General features: G+C 39.2%; 1 protein-coding gene across 2 annotated transcripts in view; it reads left to right on the plus strand.

Moving 5' to 3' along the window:
• LOC131973779 (carbohydrate sulfotransferase 8-like) overlaps window positions 1-21855 on the plus strand; it is a 41145-nt gene that overhangs the window by 15487 nt on the left and 3803 nt on the right. The window contains exons 2-3 of one of the 2 annotated variants that reach the window (XM_059335858.1): window positions 721-914; window positions 21179-21219. In XM_059335858.1, coding sequence (XP_059191841.1) covers window positions 794-914; window positions 21179-21219 — 162 coding nt within the window. In that variant the 5' untranslated portion in view covers window positions 721-793. The remainder of the gene's footprint in view (window positions 1-720; window positions 915-21178; window positions 21220-21855) is intronic. The other variant, XM_059335859.1, reaches the window with a different exon arrangement.

A 21855-nucleotide genomic window follows, 5' to 3' on the forward strand; every position in this document is an offset into this window, starting at 1 on the left:
GTCTGCAAATTAATCATTCATGTGCAAAATCACCGCCTGAACCGCATCCAATCGGCGTCGACTAATTAGTAGAGGCTCATTATTGGCTCTCCGAGCCGCTAACTGGTGAAGTTGGGTGGATCTTGAGCGGCTGTGGCTCAGTTGGTAGAGCGGGTTGCCCCCCGATCGGAGGGTTGGTGGTTTGATCCCTGACCAGGGCAGCCTACATGTCGAAGTATCCTTGAGCAAGATACTGAACCCAAAATTGCTCCCGATGCTGCGTTCATTGGTATGTGAATGAATTTCCAATGGTGGCAGGTGGCACCGTTTAGGGTAGCCTCTGCCACCAGTATGAATGTGTGTGTGAACGGGTGAATGAGCGCAGTGTGTAGTGTAAAGCGATTTGAGTGGTCGCAAATCGACTAGAAAAGCGATACATACTGTAAGTGCAGGTCCATTTACCATTTAACCTCTCTCCCAAGCCACACCCATAGCGGCTCACAAGAGGGAAAAGTACCCAATGGAAATGCGCCTTATTTCATCAAGATGATGGTGGATGCATTACAGCAGACAGGAAATACATGAATATAGCTTTTGCTGCCTGTACACATGACCTATACTGATGTTTTTGAGGGGAGAACAGACTGGATCTCTGAGCAGTTTACAGTCTAAACAATGAATGTTGGTGTATTTAATGACCCTGACGTCCCCGTCTGTCTCTGTCTCCCTCTCTATGTGCAGGCGGTGCAGTGGTGGCTGATCTGCTCTCAGCCTGCTGGACTGAAGCTGTAGGACTGTGGTGGTCTGTGAGGTCATGAAGCTGCCCTGCTCCCTGCTCTACTCCCTGTGGTTCCTCCTGCTGCTGGGAGCCGGATCTCTGCTGCTGCTGGTCCGCCTGCAGGACCTGACCGAAGTGGTCCTGCTACAGACCCCAGGTCAGTTTTGCCTCTGAGGGTCAGACACGAAGACTGCAACCCTCCTGCTTCTCCTCTTCTCCTTCTTCTTCTTCTTCTTCTCCTTCTCCTTCTCCTTCTTCTTCTTCTTACAGATGCTCTGTTCATGGATTAGTTTTTGTCTCAGGTGTGTCCTCTTGTTCTGGTTGTTTCTTGTGGGTGTGCAGTGAGGAGGAAGCTGTTTGTTGTGTGGCTGATAATGAGATATTCGCTCGGGCTGTAAAGTGTTTGTCTGGTGGATGTTTCCCCAGGGGAGAGATGAGAGGGGGGGTGGGTGGGGCAGGAAGTCAGTTAATGTCTTCAGCTGCAGCAGACACACAGATCACAGAGGTCATTAATTTAGATCCTGATTGATGCACTTTGTGTCCTCCTGTTGTTGATAATGAGTGAAACATGCAACACATGATATGATTCAGGGTGAATATCTTTTATGAATATACTGGAGATACTGGTATCATATGAAACAAGAAGATCTAAGAAATCTACAGGCACCATAAATAAATCGACTGAGAATTTTCTCTTATTGGACAAAGCAATTCTTGATTGATTTGAATTTTGTGGACACAAAATGCAGTTAAGTCGCAATATATTGATTGTATCGTGACTCAAGTACCGGGATAAAATCGTATCATGGGGCCTCCGCTGATTCACACCTCTAATATTTTTTCTCTGATGTCTAGAAATCCAGTTAGAAACCATCATCTTCGTAGTTAGTTGTCTGTACGTCCAATGTGGGAAATGTTTGGGCTATATTTGAATTAATATATTTTATAGATATGTTACCCTTCTACCATCAGCTCGTAATATATGGAATCACTTTATGTAGCAATGAATAAAGCCTAGTCCCCTTAAAACATAAATAGGTTATCATATGGTAAAAGAGACACCTCATTGTAAATAAACTGTCTAGGGCATTTTGACGCCGACAGGGTTTCTCTTACTTGTATTTTATTACTTTATGGTTTTCTGTTTGTCTTTCAGTGTTTTTACCACTGATCTATAAATTGGAAACATTAGGTTTTTGTCATGCTTTTTGATATCAGATATTTAGTTTTTAATATTTATTGAGCTCTGATTGTTGTTTCGTCTCGTTGCTAAATGTGTTAAATGAGGAGCTGCTCCTGAAACATGTGATTGTGTTAGCGTGTTTTCAGTGACGAGGAGGTCCAGAGGCGGATCAATACTCTGATCAGCCTCACACTTCATTAATCTGCACAGTCACTGAGGAGAAGCCAGGAGCATTGATCACATAATGAAGCGATCACAAAGGATGAACACCGTCCTCTGATGGTAATAAACTCACTGAGGAGAGTACAGCAAACACTGAAACCTGCACTAATCCATTCATGCATCCAAAATAAATGTGAGAGAATAAAATCTGAATCATTCCACTTGTGTGCAGTGAGTTTGAAGGACTGAGAAGAGTTAGATCTCCTGATCCAGCAGCAGGTCTGTGGTTTTGTGTGCTGAGGTATTATCTGCGTCATCAGACTGGAGGACTGAAGTGCAGTGAGCCTTGCAGGGACACAAAAATGTCATAAAATAATGAAAGATATTACCTTCAGACTCAGGCTGCACAGCTGTTCAGAAAATGACTCAAAGTGGAATATTGACCACAGCTGAGTTTTATTTATTACCAACAAACAATCAAATCACATGCTGGAGGTTTATTTACTTATTTTCATGATTCAAGTTGGGTTTTATTTGTACCCACATGTAGATCTGATGTGCAGTAAGACGAGGCAACAACACAGCCAACATACAGACATGATAGCAACATGATAAAAACACTAAAATACAAAGAGACAAACGCTCACAAAGAGACATAAAAGGTCCACAAAGTCCCAGTGTAGGAGGGCTCTTTGTTATTCTCAGATGAGTGTTTGGCTCATTTTCTGTTAACAGATGTGGGTAGGATCCAATTTTCAAAAAGCGTATTTCATTTGTCCAGACTCATCGGCTGAGCGGTATAGGTCAGCCCCACACATGGGTCTGTGAGGGAGTGAGGGGGTTACCTACATTGTTCAGGGGGCGGGGCTGCTCCTGGCTGCTTGTCAGCGCTCCTCTTCTGTGTTCGCAGTGTTTTCAAACACATTGTCATTGGCTTCAGGAGGACAGTGCTTTTACTTCACTAATTTCATTTCAAAGGTAATAACTGGGGCCCAAGTACCGAGTGCTGCAAAAGCAATATTGTTCCTCTGACTGGGAATCCCCAGTGGGAGCTAGTCGGGAGCAAAAAGGGAGCAAGACATGAACCAGTCGGTAGCAAGAAGTGAGAAAGACTTGAACTAGACATGAATGAGAAGTGAACAAGTCGGGAGCAAGCCTTAAATGAGTTGGGAGCAAGAAGTGAGTGAGAAGTGAGCGAGACGTGAACAAGACGTAAATGAGTCGGGAGCACAAAGTGAGCGAGACATGAACAAGTCGGGAGCAAGAAGTGAATGAGACAGGAGCAAGTCGGGAGCGAGACCTGAAAAATTTGGGAGCAAAACACAAGTTAGACGTGAATGAGTTGGGAGCAAGAAGTGAGTGAGATGTGAACAAGATGTGAATGAGTCAGGAGCAAAAAGTGAACGAGACGTGAACAAGTCGGCAGCAAGACATGAACAAGTCGGGAGCAAGACGTGAAGAAGTCGGGAGCAAGTCATGAATGAGAAGTTAACAAATCGAGAGCAAGACGTAAATGAGTTGGGAGCAAGAAGTGAGCGAGACGTGAACAAGACCTAAAACGAGTCGGGAGCACAAAATGAGCACAAAGTGAGCGACACATGAACAAGTCGAGAGCAAGACTTGAACAAGATGTGAGCAAGTCCGGACTAAGAAGTGAGCAAGACGTGAATGAGACGGGAGCAAGTTGGGAGCAAGTTGGGAGCGAGACATGAAAAAGTCAAAACGCGAGTAAGACGTGAACAAGTCGACAGCAAGACATGAACTAGTTGGGAGCAAGTCAGGAGAAAGATGTGAACGAGACGTGAACGAGTCGGGAGCAAGGACAGGAGCAGACGGGAGCTAAACGGGAGCGAGACTTCAGCGAGATGTGAGCTAAATGGGAATGAGACAAGAGCAGGACGTGAGCAAGACATGAGAGACACGTTAGCTAGATGTGAGCAAGACAAACGAGTCTGGAGCGAGACAGGAGCAGATGGGAGCGAGACAGAAGCAGACAGGAGCAGGACGTGAGCAAGAAGTGAGCTAGACATGAAGGAGACAGGAGCAGGATGCGAGTGAGACGGGAGCTAGTCTGTAGCATCGTCCCCCTCCCTTTGTTCAGTCAACCTGCCAACAGAGTTCCTGTGTATCTGTGTGGATATGTGGAGCCTCTCAGATATAAAAAGCTTGTTCTCTGGATGATTCCAGTCTGTTGCTTTGTAAAGTCTTTGTGAATATTGATTAAGTAATAAACATATCAGGTTTCACATTGATTATAATATCATGTTCCCTGTCAGCCGGCCTCTCCGTCCAAACACAAACCAAAATTAGAGCCTCATTGATCGTCTCCTCGGCTCTCTGTTTTCTGTCATAAAAGATCAGATATCACTGAAACACCATTGATTAGAAAGTTATTGATCTGGTGAAGTGTCCAATCAGATTACAAACAGCTGCTTTAATTAAATCAATGTTTCTCAGTTAAAACTGTGAAACTGGAGCTTCCCTGTGCTGTACAGTAATCTGATTACATTCACATGGTTTCCTCATCTTATTTATTTACCCCAGTTACAGTTATATTTATATTTATATCTATATAAAGAAATGTAGGCCAGTTTCCTTTGAGCTTAGTAATAAGAATTAAAAACACTGTCCCTTCAGAAACACTCTGCTGAGTTTATTTTAAACACAGCAGCTCCTCTGTGTGCTGCAGATTACATTTCCTGCGTTAGTGACTTGATGTCATGTGAACGTTTGGCTGCAGCGGCGTGACACGTGTGATGAGCGTCCTATTTCAGTCCAAACAAAAACATGTCACAGCACGCCTCCGCCTCGTTTCTACAGGACACTTTAATTAGTGTTCCCACACACACACACACACACAGTGACATGTACATTATTCGGTTGTGTTGTTTTGTGTCCCTGACTCCTGCAAAAATAAATCAAACGCACCTGATTCCTGCTGTTTGTTTTCCTTCTCTGAAGTTAAAAACGTTTGTCTCGACAGACTGTGTCGTCGTCCTCGCCGCAGTGTCTCTGTGTGTTTGTTGTGTGACATCATCACAGTGATGAACAGCTGTGATGTTCAGCAGATCATGTGACCGGAACACAAACTGGCACTTTCTTTCAGGGTGAAGAAGCTCCAGCGTTTAGCTTCGCTGATGATGATGCGCCTCAGATTCTCTGTGAAAATTTATGAACAACAAAGTCTGAACAGCAGTCGGGGAGATGTACAAATCATGTGACCATGTTTTTTATGTCCCATTTGTAGTTTTGTGCATCATTTCTGCTGCTTTGCATTTTTGTGGTTGTTTTTTGTGTCCCTCTGTTGTTTACTGTAGTTTGTGCTGTCTGGCTTTTAATGATTTATTGAGTGTGCTTGTAAGAGCACACGATATGCTATCCACCGGGCTTCTTCCCATTATTCTTCTGTTTCTTCCGTGTTTTTTCGGTCAACTACTCCTCCCGGAGTTTTGGTTACTTACACTAAAAATGTATCAAATCAACCAGCTCGGCTGTGACACACCCTCATAGACCGCCATGTTAAAAAGGCGGGAAATTTTCAAAAGCAGAGGCACCAGTTTCTTCTGATTTCTCTAAAAAAACAATTTCTTCATTTTTCTTCACAAAACACATATGTAGACGTTCAGGAAGAACTCAGGATGCTCAAAGTGAAGTCAGTTCAATGATAGGAACTACGGTTTGGCCAAAAATGCTTTCTGTTCAAGGGGCACTTTCTGCTGTTTTTCTCTCTCTCTTTCAGTGGCATCAAATGTCACAGGAGCAGCTGCAGTTGAGTGCTCTGCTCTGATCAATAGTCTTTAGAAATTTTCTAGTTTAAAACTGAAATGTTTGCAGTACCATAAATGGGGGGGAAAGTATTCAGATCTCTTACTTCAGTAAAAGTACTAATACCGCACTGTGAAATTACTCCACTACAAGTAAAAATCCTGCATTCAAAACTTACTGAAGTAATAGTGCAAATGTATCAGCATCAAAATGTACTTAAAGTATCAAAAGTAAAAGTAATCATCATGCAGAATCGACCCACTCAGGTTGTTTTGTATAATCTAATATATATTGATGCATTTATGTGAGCAGCATTTTAATTGTGTAAAGACTGGGCTCTTTTAACTACTTAATATACTGTTATGAAGTTTAATTAAAAAAAAAAAATAGATGTCTTTGGCTTTTTAATGTCAAATCTCAACCTGAAAAGTAACTAAAGCTGTCAGCTAAATGTAGTGAAGTAAAAGTATAAAGTTGCATAAAATGGAAATAATCAAGTACCTGAAATTTGAACTTAAGTACAGTACTTGAGTAAATGTACTTAGTTTTATTTCACCACTGAGTACCACAAATAAGCAAGTGTGTTGTTTTATGCTGCAGTCTGCTGGGGAGGCAGCATCAGACACAGAGATGAAGGCGGTTGGACAGACTGGTCTAATGAGCTGGTTCTGTGGTTGGAGCCAGGTTGGACACACTGGAGGAGGTGGTGGAGAGATGACCTGTCAAGATGTTTGAAGCCATCTTGAAATACCCGGATCATCCTCTACACAAAACCTTTAAGGACCAAAAAAACAGCAGTGGACGACTCCTCTCTCTCTGTTGCAGGACAGAGAGATACAAAAGATCCTTCGCTCCTACAGCCATCAGGCTGTCTCATTCTAACAGAGATTCTACCAGACTAAATGAATTTCCCCTCTGGGATAAATAAAGTAATTTTGATTTGATGTGATTTTATTGAGTAGTATGGCAGTACAGCTTTAATTTATCTGACTTCTGCAGAACCTCAGATCAGATTAATGTTCCGTACAGACACACAGTGAAACATGTTAAAAAATTAAAAAATAAAATCATGATCACATCATCAGAGAGATCAGGTGCGATGAAGAGAAGTGTTAATGTGTTTAGTTCTACCGCAGTGATCTGAACAGGTAAATAAGTTACCATGGCAACTGTGGATTCGAAGCTGAAGGAGAAGAAAAACAGGTTTACATTAATATACAAATAATGATAATAAATATCAAAGACAGAGATCATTGACACACCACCACACAGCTCAGAGGAGAGATACAACTATCAATGTAATGTCCTCACACACACACACACACACACAGTTATTAAATGAGACGCTGATGAGCAGCTGGAGGTCACAGAGGCTCCTTCACCTTCATCATCATCATCATCATCATCACTGCTGACTCAGTTGTGTGTGTGAGTGTGTGTGTGTGTGTGTGTGTGTTTGTTAATATTAATATTAAACAGCTGGTTTATGTTAATATCATGTAATAATGTGGATGTTTAAAGCTGCAGTGACCTCCTGCTGCTGACCACACTGAACACACACACACACACACACACTGAACACTGAACACCCCCCACACTCACACACACACAAGACACAGAAGGAACATTGAGTCCTGACGAGTCGTCTCTCCTGCCACTTCCTGCTCTGAGCTGCATGTTAACTAATTGTGTGGACAAAACATGTCAGTGTGTCCTTTTTTCTATTTTTTTCTGTTTTACTTCAAAGTAAATATTAATATTTGTGTGTTTTTTAACTCACATATTTTTTTTTACTGTTGTCTGATGTTTTATTGACAAAATAATGAATCAACTATTAGTTAGATACAATAGTGAGTTTGAGCCGAAATTAATGAAATAGTATCGCAACATTTTGGCAATATTATATCGATTCATGGCTGCCAATATCGATATTTAGTGCTCCGACAGCCGGCGGGCCGGCAGTATTTTGACTGTTTTTTTGTTTTGTTTTCAGAAGCTGTATCGTAACTTTTAGGAATATTCCTAAAGATAAATAATAGTTAATAAATAAAGTTAGGCTTTTCAATGTTTCTTTCAAAAGAGCAGTGAATCTTAAAGTTGAGGAAAGTTTGATAAAATGCTGCAGTTGTTTTCGTCCATACATGTTTGATATCAGTTCAGCTCAGTTTGACTGAATACTTTGTTGGTCAGTCTGTGGGTTTGACTCTCATTGTGAATAAATAAAAAGACTGAAGTGAGATGAATAGACTGAGAATTTTCTATTATTTGACAAAACAATTCTTGATTGAATTTAATTTTGTGGACACAAAATGCAGTTTAACAGTATTGTGCAGCCTGTAGATTCCTCAGATCTTCTAGTTTCATGATACCAGTATCTCCAGTATGTTCCTAAGTGAGTCCGCTACAGTCGCTGAAAAAAATATATTGATACTTGCTGTATCCATTTTTTCCCCCACCTCTGTCTCAGTCTGTCTTTTTTATTTTGCTTTATTGACAGACAGACAGAATGGAAAAGGGATACATGCAGTGAAGGGACCTCCTGTTGGTTAGAAAATCTAGATGATTAGCTGTTAACCATTTGTTACAGCACTGAAGTAAACCGCGCTGAAGACGTAGTCGCTGACTCATGAAGAAGTAAATCCCTGCATGAGTCAAGTCTAGTCAGCAGGTGAGTCTGTCAGAGAAGAGTTTAGATGTTCTGTTAAATCAAAGTTATTGGACTGAGTTGAAGCAGCAGCTTGTTCACTCGATAAACTTACACTCTGATTCATGCAGACTGAGGCTAACTGTACTCTGAGGCTGCACTCCACTTCCTGTCGATAGATCCATATCAATAAAAGATGTTTTATTAGAAACAGGAAGCTCCAGCAGGTCGATCAAAAACTGACCGACTCAGATTCAGAACGCAGCTCAGACACAACGACTGCAACACAACAGTCTAAACTCACAACTCAAATCCTCCATCTTCATCTTCATCATGCCCTCCCACAGAAGACTCATTGTGAGCTGCAGCAGCCAGAAGTGTTTCCATTCAAGTGAATTTTGGGGGAACTTTTGAGATATCACAAAACCAGAGATATGGCCAAATACATTTAGTATTAAAATATTGAACTCGATGTTCTCCTCATTTTCCTCTTGTTAAATTTGTTACCAACATTAAAAATTCACTGAGCATGATTGTGTTCTGAAACTTAAAAAAAAACCCACATAATTTTCAGAATCAGATTTTGTGTGTTTTTTATGTTCAATATTTTGATCCAGTAAGTCATAATGAAGAAATAATGATCAGGTCATATAGGTGAGGTTGTGCTGAAAAATGATACCAACGTGGCATGGTAAACATCTTTTCAGAAACAGACAAAATAGCCCTGAAGAGAACTCATGTTTTCTCTGGTTTCTACCTAGATTTGTGGACGTTTATTCTGATGAATTGATTATATCTGGTTCATCTGAGTGTCTCTGAGAGTCCTGCTCAGTCCTCCTAAGACCTCCTCAGTCCTCCTCAGTCCTCCTAAGACCTCCTCAGACCTCCTCTCAGTCCTCCTAAGACCTCCTCAGTCCTCCTCAGGCCCCCTGAGTACTGCTCAGTCCTCCTCAGTCCTGCTCAGGCCTTCTCAGTCCTCCTAAGATCTCCTCAGTCCTCCTCAGTCCTACTCAGACCTTCTCAGTCCTTCTCAGACCTCCTCAGACCTCCTCAGTCCTCCTCAGACCTCCACAGTCCTCCTCAGTCTTGCACAGACCTCCTCAGTCCTGCTGACAGGCTGTGGGGATAAACTGTGTGCGAGTTCAGCAGGTGGAGGATGAAAAGCTGTCAGAGTGAAAAGAATTCTGCAGCGCCAGCTTTACCAACACGACAACAGCAGCTGAGAATGTTCAGGCTAACACAAAGCTAACTGCAGCTTTAGTGCACGGTGTGTGTGTGTGTCTGTGTCTGTGTGTGCGTGTCTGTGTGTGTTCACCTTTTACAAATATTTATATTGTTTTTTGTTTGATTCTGACATATAACAGCATAACCCATCACTCCACACATTTTTAAAGAAAGATCAGGGTTCCTGCTGTTTTTCTCTAAAAGTCTAAAATACAATTATCAAAATGTTAGACTTTTAAATGTTTTTGACATTTATATCATGCTCACAACATAACACTTTCACATCCATCTTTTCCATTTATTCTAAAGGAGAGAAAGAGACATTGAAACATTGTCTGATGTCATTGTAACATACATGAGTGCAGACATGATCTCAGATCAGTGACTCTGAGCTCACTTTGTATTCCGTTCTTTCGTCCATTATTAATATTATTAATATGACCTCATGTATGCAAAGCCTCATGGGAGCCAGGTGATAAATCCAGGTGTATTTTTAGAGGCTTACCTCACTGCAATGCTGCAGCTTTAATCTTCTCCTCCTCTTCTTCTTCTTCTTCTCCTTCCTTTTCTACTCAGTTTAGATGCAGTACTCTTAGTATATTATATAGTCAGTATACTCAGTATACATGCAGTACTCTGTTTAAATGCAGTACTCTTAGTATATTATATAGTCTGTATGCTCAGTATACATGCAGTACTCTGTTTACACGCAGTACTCTCAGTTTACACGCAGTACTCTCAGTATACATGCAGTACTCTTAGTATGTTATATAGTCAGTATACTCAGTATACACGCAGTACTCTCAGTTTACACGCAGTACTCTCAGTATACATGCAGTACTCTTAGTATGTTATATAGTCAGTATACTCAGTATACACGCAGTACTCTCAGTTTACACGCAGTACTCTCAGTATACATGCAGTACTCTTAGTATCATATATAGTCAGTATACGCAGTACTATCAGTATACAAGCACTACCCTTAGTATATTATATAGTCAGTACTCTCAGTATACACGCAGTACTCTCAGTTTACATGCAGTACTCTCAGTTTACACGGAGTACTCTCAGTATACATGCAATACTCTCAGTATACATACAGTACTCTCAGTATACATGCAGTACTTTCAGTATACACGCAGTACTCGCTGTATACATGCAGTACTCTCAGTATACACACAGTACTCTCAGTATGCATGCAGTACTCTCAGTATACACACAGTACACTCAGTATATTATATAGTCAGTATATTCAGTATGTACTTATGTTTTTTACAGACGTCTTGTAATAAAAACTGATTCAGATCAGAGAATAAAGCCAATAACTTCAACAATCACTGTCCTGTTATAGTGACACTGAGGTGAACCATAATCTCTCATGATTTATTAATTTATTGAATGAAATGGCATTCTGTAAAAAATATAAATATTGTCTGATGTTCTTCTTCTCTGAGACGAAACTGAGCATCCAAACAGGACACTTGGCCTTTTTTTTGTCCTGAATAATTAAAGAACTGATTGAGAAAATAATCTGCAGATTAATCCTCGATGAACATAATCTTTAGTTGTAATCAGATTTTTTTTGTCGTATAAATTCAGAGCAGTTATTAAAAGTGAAATAATTCCGTCTGTTCTGAGCAGAAGGAGGTCGTCTGGTGTTTGACCTCTGAGTCTTTTGGGTTCAGAGGATTGGGAGGAAGTTGTTGTAATCTGCAGCACATTGAGACTGAAGATTTGAATATTTGTCACAGTTTAATCTGATGCTGGAGTTCTAAATCTGTGGAAAAACAAAAGCATCCCTAAAGGTTTGATGACGATGAGACAGAAAGCTGCAGACGAACACTGACAGGAAGAAAATATTTAGTTCTTTGTGGACTCTAACTCCATTTGTAAGATTCATGTTTTGTGGCAGAATTAAGAGCCAGGTGAGTTAATCTGTGTGACATTATTATAAACTGCTATTGAGGATTTTAATCCTCACTGTTTCAGAGGATCAAACAGCTTGTCTGTAACTAGCTGTCTTCACATTTATGATATTATTCTGAGTCGATACTGTTCATTTGGAACAGTTCACTTTGGACTGTTTTGTTTTGTTTTTGAATCATTTTCATTCTGCCTGTACATACCACATTTTTTTCAGCACAACCTCACTTACATTTCCAGATAATTCTTTTTTTGAACACAAACACATCAAATCTGTTTTTGAAAATGATGTGATTTTTTAAATATAGAGCACAATCATGCTAAAAGAAGAATTTTAAATATTGGTTACATATATGACACGAAAGGAGGAGAAATGTCATGTGTTCTAATCGGTGACCCCCGAGGGTTAAACCATTTAATATAAAATCAGACTTTATTTATCCCACAGTGGGGAAATGTAGTGGTCACAGCAGCTCAAGATACAGAAACATAGATATAGAAGACAGAATAAGAATATAAAAAATAAGACATATACATACATTCTATACACATTATATACATACATTTCTGCTTTTTGGCATTTATTATTAATAAATTATTTTTTGTTTTTTGTTTAAATAGGTTAAATAAGTGGTTGCATGTAGTAGTATGAACATCAGTGAATAAATATGTTTTAATATATGCAGAGATATACAGAGTATAGTATGAGTGGTATACAACATATATTATAAATAAATAAAAATAAAAATATTGAAAAATACAGAAGGCCTAATATAAGCCTAATGTGGTCGGATGTAAACAGAGATAGTGCAAATAAACCAGTAAAGTGACCAATATTCTGAATCAGTCTGTAGTTTAGTCACTCTGTTCTCAGCTGATCTATATAAATATAAGCAGAAATATTTATTTATTTATGTTGTTGTTTGTTAATCTATAAAACTGCTCAATGGATTTAAAGCTTAAAGCTGAATTTCATCTCAGTTATGGTTCATTCTATAAGCTGCTCTGGTTTCATACAGACCAGACCGGCTCCTGTCTGCTGGTCTGTGCTGACCTAACCATGTGCTATTTTCAGTCCAAACTAAAGACAATATTTTTCTCCAAACTCAACAAACTGCTTCCACATGGAGTCCACAAAAGTGCCGGAGCATGACACCTCATGACGTTGCAACGTAAAAACAAAGCAGCATGGAGCCCTGCTGTCAGCTTCGCTCTAAAGTTTTGGCTTTTCCAGAAGTTTCCATGTCCCATTTAGCATGTCAACTCTTTTTCAGCAAAGGTAAAAAACCACCTCGACCAAATGTAACATGATATTACTGAACTTTTTGCAGGGATTTAATTGAATTTTGCAGTGTGCATTCAGCATTTTTAATGCAATCTTTTTGTGTGATATTTGTGTGTTTTTTATGTGTTTTAATGTGTTTTTATGTGTTTTTTGTATTTTTGTGTTTTTGTTTATTTTTTGTGTTTCTTTTTTTTCATTTTTTGTGTTTTTATGTTTTTTCTGTGTGTGTGGTTTTTGTAATTTTTGTGTGTATTTTTGTGTGTTTTTATTTGTGTTCAAAATGTTGATCCAGTAAGTCAAAATGACAAAATAATAATAATCGGGTAAGGTTGTGCTGAAAAAAACGACACCAGCATGGAATGATAAACATTTTTTTTAAGTCGTTTATACAGGCAGAATGAAAAAGAGTCAAAACCCATCAAAATAGCCCCAAACTCCAAAGGGTTAAAGCAGCGACTGTGACATTCAGGTATGAGGGCATGTTGCTTCACTGTCACCAGCAGGGGGCGCTGCTTCAGGAACCTCTGCTGTGTGACATCTGAAGTCATTTGGGACTTTTGGTCTGTTTCAGACATTTCTGTCATCTTTGTCACCATGTTTCTTGTTTCTAGGTTTCACCTGATGTTACATCATTGTGGGAGCCAAGTTATATTTATAGAAGTACAAGTTAATAAATAGGAACAATTTCAGTGTGTTTTATGTTAAATTAAAATCAGTCAGATAAACATAATAAGATGTAATTCATGTTCATATAAGAATAATACTTGAAAAAGTTTTTGTTGTATCCTTTGTTATGAGGAGAACGGCAGGTTACTGTGGCTTTAAGAGAAAAGTTTTTTGGGGTTTTTTTTTTGGGCCACGGGCTTTGAAGTAATTAATAATAGATTAATTAATAATCTATTAGTTGAGGCTCACTGAAGGACCGAGCTACATGGTTTCCTTACAGCAGTTATAGTTATTGATAGGGGGAATCAACATTGAACACTGAACTGTGGAATAAAGATTTTTGTTATCGTTTTTACATCAGAGTACCATGGAAGTTATTTCCTCCTCAAGTAACTATACATTATATAGTAAAACCAAGGTCTTCTGGGCTTCAATGTTGCAGTTATTTTGTGAATCTTAATATTGTTAAATAATTAAAGTAAAGTAAAGAAGTTTTCATTGCTAAAAACAGATAAAAGTCATTCTTAGAGTGAATGCACCAACAAAATTATGATATATTTTCTCATGAACATCAACATAAACTAGGAAAAGTTATAGTAAATTATCTTATCAGAACAAGTCAACAGTGGTTGACACCACCGTGTTACATCATTAATATTATTATTAAGCCTGGTGGCACACCTGGTAGAGCGCATACCACAGAGGACCTTTCCTTCATGTCTCCCCCTTTCACTCTGAAACTCTCGACTATCAATAAAACCTAAAAAAAAAAAAAAGCCTAAAATGGCCAAGAAACCCCTTTAAATGCTGGGATAAAATATATAAAATATAAGCTGTGTGAGCTGTGGAGTTATGAGTATTTGTTACAAACCCCGCCCCCCGGTCAACGGCGACTCTGCTGAGCTTCGCTGCAAACTGATTGGCTGCAGCAGGTGCTGAGCTTGGTAGAACAGAGGCATGCTGGGTAATTAATGAGAGTCCTGTGGGAGGCGTGCAGGGTCAGGAGTCAGTAAACACACCTGTACACCTGCCGCAGAGCACCGGGGCCCAGCTGCTGCTCAGGGTGTGTGTGTGTGTGTGTGTGTGTGTGTGTGTGTACAGTTCTGTGCTGCAGTTATTGTTTGTCATGAACATTTTCGTCACCACCACCACGTTGCATTGTGGGATATATGTGCAGACGTAGTTTTTGTTTACTTAATGAAACGTTCTGTTAGTTTCATACTGTGGTTTCTGACAAACTAATATCAACTAAAATCAACTGAAATAACTGTAGTAAACTGTGTGTTTGAGTTTGTTCTCAGACTGATGATTCAGTGGATCCAGAGCAGATCTACTGTACTGAAAGTTAATCAGCCCTGAGCGCAGACTGCAGGACTGACTGTGATGTATCACCAGCTGCTCCTCCTGCACCACACACACACACACACACACACACACACACACTCACACACACACACACACACACACACACACACCATCTGTGGTGTAAGTATGTGAGACAGAGGAGATGGTTCTGTTTCCTCTGCAGAGAAACATCCAGGTTGTTTCTATAAATAAATAACATAAATTAATTCCACTTTGATAACATTTAAATTGATCAGATCTTCTCTGGAGAGATAAAGACAGCTAGTCTATTAATAGACTGATGCAGGTTTGTGCAGTGTGTGTGTGTGTGTGTGTGTGTGTGTGTGTGTGTGTGTTATTTATGTTTATTACAGTGTTACGTGGCCAAACTTATGTGTTGACATTAGAAGAAAGTGATGTATTGTGTCTGAAGCAACACTGATCTGTGATGAACCAATCGTCGACTGAAACTCTCTAATCGACTGAACGTTTGGTGGGTAAAACACATTCTGGTTATCTCTGATGAACTAAATGAGTCACAGAGCACAGAGTGACCTTGTGGAGCTGTGTGTGTGTTTGGAGGTCAGCATAATATTTAATCCTTTATAATGGGATCGCCGCATATTTACAGTCTGTTACAAATGCCAGCAGTGAGCCGGGACGATATTCTGCGCTGATCGATGCACGATTCATGTGTATTTCTGGTCACTAAGACCTGAAAAAAGTTTAAGTTTGGGTGAAATTCTGCCGCTGTTTGTCCTGCAGGCACCTGTCCCGGCCTGAAGTGTGATGTCACACACTTCTCTGCTCTGATTGGTTGGTGGTCTGTTCAGAAACGTTCTGCTCTGCACTGGTTGATGATTAAACTGAGAGGTTCCTACTAAAACGATAGCACTTTCACTCTTTAAAGCAACACTATACACATAATTGTTTCTTTTTCTGTGATGTTGCTAAGACAGTTTCACAGTGTGGTTCACTACTGTACACTGCTGTCATGAATATCAACAGCTAAGAGTGGTGGTGGAGCAGTCAGGGAAAACCAGAACATAATTTCTGTATAAAAATTTAAATTTGATATAAATGCAATTCATAATGTTATGTTAGTGTTCAACAATCAGACTGATTCTGTTGGATTTAATGTTTCTGATGAACAAACTGAAGAGCTGCATCACAGTTTATTATAGTTCATAAAGTTTTAATCACAGAATAGACACAAACACATTTACAGCAAATTAATCACAAACAAACACTCTTTCCCTCTCACTTACACACACACACACACACACACACACACACTCTGCAGTCCTGCAGTTCAGTCCTTCAGCTGCAGAAGGTTCTGACGTCTAATCGATGGAGTACGACCTCCATGTAGGACACACACACACACACACACACACACACACACACACACACACACACACACACACAGTGTCCAACATGCTTAGTGACTTTTAAAGGAGAAGTGCAGTTTGTTTTTTTAGCTCCTCCCTCACTATAACTAACAGCCGGAGTGAGACAAATTCTTAAACGTTAATAAAACAGTTTGATCATTTTCTTTAAATTCTTTCTTATATTTATTCAAATAAAAACAATGAACAGAAACAAAAAAAAATGTTTCGTGTTTGTAAAATAAACTTTGATACCTATATTTGAACTTCAGTTGAATTGAGGTCACAAAGGATTTATAAATCATGAGTTCTGTTTTCATTAGGTTTTTCACAGCATCCCAACTTTTTTTTGTGAATCTGTTTTTAGGTACTTGTATTTTACTTGAGTATTTCCATTTTATGTAACTTTATACTTCTATTCCACTACATTTAGAGGCAAATATTGTACTTTTTACTCCACTACATTTAGCTGACAGCTTTAGTTGCTTTTCAGGTCAAGATTTAACAAAAAAAAACATGATACTGAAGTGATTAAAGTGACATTTGTTTGAATTAAACCTCGTAACAGTATGTTAAGAATATAATGCTTTTATGCTGACATAATGCACCAATAATAATATTTATCCGTTAATATATGGACTATATAAAACGAGCTGAGTGGGTCCATTCTGCATAGCAAGTACTTTTACTTTTGATACTTTAAGTACATTTTGATGCTGATACTTTTGTACTTTTACTTCAGTAAGTTTTGAATGCAGGACTTTTACTTGTAGTGGAGTAATTTTACAGTGTGGTATTAGTAATTTTACTTAAGTAAGAGATATGAATTAATCTTCCACCACTAATATTCAGCCCTCCTGTGTGGTGATCCGGGTGGAGCCCGTTTAAAGAAGTGTTGAACATGAGTCAGAAGAGGTTTCTGAGAGTCTCCTGGGATGTGTTGATGATGTTTATGTGCTCTCTCTGGGTTTGTTTTTTCTGTTTTTACACTGTCCATGTTTTACAGTCCGGAGCTGGTTGCCTGGCAACTGGTACAGTTGGCTGTCGTTCCCGGCAACAGATGAAATGAACTCACTGAGTCCTCCAGACTCATAAAACCAGTCTGACACAACTTTGTTATCAATTACATTATAATAATAATCTGACACACGTGAAAGTCTGTTTACCGCAAAACATTTAGTTAACTTTGATTAAACTCACAGAACATTTGGTGATCTCATAAAATGTGATTAGAATATCATAAAGTTTTAGCTGCAACAAAACTTAACCTCACTTATTGAGAATAAGTAATGTTTTTCAAATTTAAATTTAACACTCAAAAATGTTTTTCCATTTTTTCCATTTATCCTTTATTTATTTCTCGAGGAATCATTGAGGGCGTCCCCTCATTTACAATGATGTCGAGAGTACAGAGAAAACACAAAACAGTACAGACAAAACACATGCAAAAACATCAAAAACAGTTACAATGAAAGGCAGTTGTTGGTTATTATAGATTTTATTACTACGGCCAATAGAGGGCACCACCAACATTCATTCATTCATTCATTCATTATCCGCTTATCTGTACTCGGGTCACGGAGTGCTGGAGCCTATCCCAGCTGACATTGGGTGAGAGGCGGGGTACACCTTTGACATGTCTCCAGACTATCACAGGGCTGACACATAGAGACAGACAATCACGCTCTCATACACTCCTAAAGCCAATTTAGAGTCACCAGAGTCAGTGGTGAAAACCCACGCTGACACAAGGACAACATGCAAACTCCACACAGAAGAGCCGCAGGCGGGAGTCGAACCTGCGACCCTCTTACTGTGATTGAATAAGTTTATATCAATCTGCTGACCTACGAGCAGGTGGAGCTGGCTGCTGCTAGGGTAACATGAGGGTTCAATGTACAGTGGTTAGATCACTCTTAATAAAAGGAGACAGCAGGATGGAGACAGACATCTCTTGTCAGCAGCACTTCGCTTCTCCATGCTCAGGCAGCTTTTAGAATAACAACACAACACTTCCTTTTGTTCAGCATCACGTCAGTCAATTAACCAATCAGACCTAGCAGGACTTAGACTGAGGTAAATGCATCAGAATCAGAACAGGTTAATGTGACTGCAAATGGATATAACAGAACATGTAAATAGGTAAATAATAATTTTGTCAATATGAATCTGTAAACAGTTAGCATTTTTTAACCACTTAACTCAATTAAATTAATCACCTTAACATGTGAGCCTTATACTAGTATGATGGTAATAAACACACATTCAGCCATCTGATAACATCTGAATCAGGTTTCTTTCACTCCTGATGACATCTTAATGTGACACATTGTAACAGGCAGATACATTGTATATATAAATTAACTTGAGATTGATCGTCTGTGTGATGGAGAACAGACTCGTGATGTCGGTGTGTTTGTTTTTAGAGTTGACGGTCAGTGTGTGAGCTCATGGTGAGGTGCAGTCTGGGTAATGAATAACCATCGAGAGCAGAACACCGCTCACCTTCAGAGTCAGGAGGCTGCTGAGAGGCCATCTGGAGCAAGAGAGTGTGTGTGTGTGTGTGTGTGTGTGTGTGTGTGAGAGAGAGAGACGAGAGAGAGTGTGTGTGTGACAGAGAGTGTGATTTTGTGTTTGTGTGTCTGTGTGACAGAAAGTGTGTTTTTTTGTGTTTGTGTGTGTGTGACGGAGATGTAGCGTGTGTGTGTGTGTGTGTGTGTGTGTGTGTGTGTGTGTGTGTGTGTAGGTGTGAGTGAGTGAGCGTGTGGCAGAGAGAGAGAGAGAGAGAGTGTGTGTGTGTGTGTGTGTGTGTGTGTGTGTGTGTGTGAATTTCGAGCATCCTCAGCCTCCCGATGAATGTGTGTGCGTTAGTTTGGTATTGTTGCAACAGCTGATGTTTAGTAATCATATTTGTATAGTTTTTTATAGTATGTATGTATAATATATATGTATAATGATGTATATATATATAAAGTAAGGTGGATCCATCAGATTCACTTTATTCTGTCCTTTAATGCATTATTATATATAAACTAGTATGAATGTACAACGGGTCAGAAGTCCAATCTCTATTAATTTTCTTTTATGCCTCCTTACACACATACACACACACACACACACACACACACGCGCACGCACTAACAGTCACTGTGTTTTAGTTTATTAAATCATCTAAAAGTGTCTATTAAACATTAATTATCGGCTGCAGGAGGTTTATGAAGGTCACCTCTCTTCTCTGCACTCTCATATTCATTTTTAATATAACAACTGAACAGTATCTTTGTCTTTACAGACCTTTTTCATAAAAACAAGCTGCTAATTGTTGCTGTTGTTGTCAGAATAATAAGAATCTCTCTGATTGTCAGGAACAGATGGAGAGATTCATTTAATTTAATAGTGTATCTTGTTAGATATATTTTTAATAATTAAAATTGGATTAATTAAAAGAAACTGATCAGCAGATGACAGAATAAATAAAATAATATTTTAATTTGTTAAAGTGTTATTTAAATATTTTTTAACTCAAGCAGAGTGTTAAATGTGGAGCAGAGCAGCAACAAAACAGATGAGCTTCTCTGAGGAAACACAGCTTCACCTGGACACAACATCTATCACACACACACACACACACATTCAGTTGGAAGTTAATCTCCTCTACGTTCAGCTCCATCTGTAACACACACCGTCTCTCGTGCTGCCTTCAGGGTCGTTCAGCTCCACTGCACAGACATCTGTAACACACACACACACACACACACTGGAGTTATTTTCTTTCTTCAGTTTTTCAACCTCTGACCTTCTTTACATTCTCCTTCCATCAGTCGAATGATCTGCTCCATCATCTGTCTTCTGATCGTGTGTGTGTGTGTGTGTGTGTGTGTGTGTGTGTGAGATTAATGACAGTAAGAAGCTGCAGAAGTAAACCTTGTCTCACTATCTTTTATTAGATCATCTCACAGTGTGAAGAAGACCATGACAGCTGAGAAAAGCTCATAAGAACCCTTTAGCTCAGATAATTTCTGTTCCCAAACATTAATAATAGACCTAGTATAGAATAGAATATTTGAGAAAAAAAAACACACACACAAAAATACACTTGAAGCTCTGAGAGCAGTCGAACCACCAGGGGGCGATGTTACCCTGAAGACGTGGTGGAGAAGCTGTTGTCCAATCAGCAGCCTGTAAAAAGACGACAGAGACAGCTGTGTGTAGGCCACCACTCCTCATCAAACATTCAGGGCCGAACAGCACCGCCACCAGAGTCACTGGACGTTTCCATGCAGAGGACCAGCTCTGAGTCGAACACGTCGTCTCTGACGGCGCATAGAGGAGAGAACTCCGAACACACTATCTGGACAAAAAGACAGAGAGAGACCATGTGTGTGTGACAGAGATAGTGTGTGTGTGTGTGTGTGTGTGTGTGTGTGTGTGTGTGTGTGTGTGTGTGTGTGTGTGTGTGACAGAAAGAGAGAGCACATGTGTGTGTATTTTGCTGTGGGTTCAGCTTCGTCGGTTAACACACACTCACATCACAGTAAGGGAATTCCTTTCAAAATAAGACACACACACACACACACACACACACACCAATCATGTGATCAATCAAACTTTATTTATAGAGATGTTTTTTAACAAATAAAACTTAAACTAAAAAGGGTGTTAACACACAGAAACATCTCTGTTATTATGAATCCCTGTGTGGACGCAGCTCTCTGTCTCCCTCTGCTCTTCTTCTTCTGATGATGATAATGATGTAGATTTCTTGTTTCTGTTGTTACTCTCACTCCAGATCAGCTGATCTCTGATGTCATCACATTTTTTGTTTGTGTCTCTGCAGGTGTGAATGTTCAGGTGGCTCCCAGGTGGCCTGTAGAGCAGGTGAGATCACACACACACGCACATTGAGGAAAGGCTGAAAACAGGGGGACAGCTCCACCTGCTGGACACTCTGTGTATCAAAACCATAGACATAATAAACTCTTTAATATGTCTATGATCACAACACAAACAGAACAAACTGATCTGTTCACTTTAACCAATAAATCAAACTTTATTAATACAGCAGCTTTCAGACAGGTCCATAATAAGAGAGCAAAAAAAGTACTAACAAAATAGATTTTAAGGTTATAATAACAGTAATAGCAATAAAACATAGTGAAATTAAAACTAGACAAAACATTAAAAATATAAACCTTAATTGATAATAATATTTAAGGGTATTATATAATAATACTACTACTACTACTACTAATAATAATAATAATAATAATAAAATAGTTTAGTTAAAGCTTAAATATAAACTAAAAAAATAGATTAAAAGACAATAGATTAAAGGTAAAATAGACTGACAGACAATAAAATAAGTGAATAAGATAATCTAAATAATTTTTTAGGAAGTACCACTGTCACTGTCATCTTTGACTGTTTTCTATTTTCTAAAATATTTTGTAAAGAAAAAGTGAGAAACTTTCTATGAACTGAAGGAAAAATCATAAAATCGTTTCTAAAGGGGAG

This window comes from Centropristis striata, chromosome 6 (assembly GCF_030273125.1).
Source record: "Centropristis striata isolate RG_2023a ecotype Rhode Island chromosome 6, C.striata_1.0, whole genome shotgun sequence".
In the NCBI taxonomy this organism is placed as follows: domain Eukaryota; kingdom Metazoa; phylum Chordata; class Actinopteri; order Perciformes; family Serranidae; genus Centropristis; species Centropristis striata.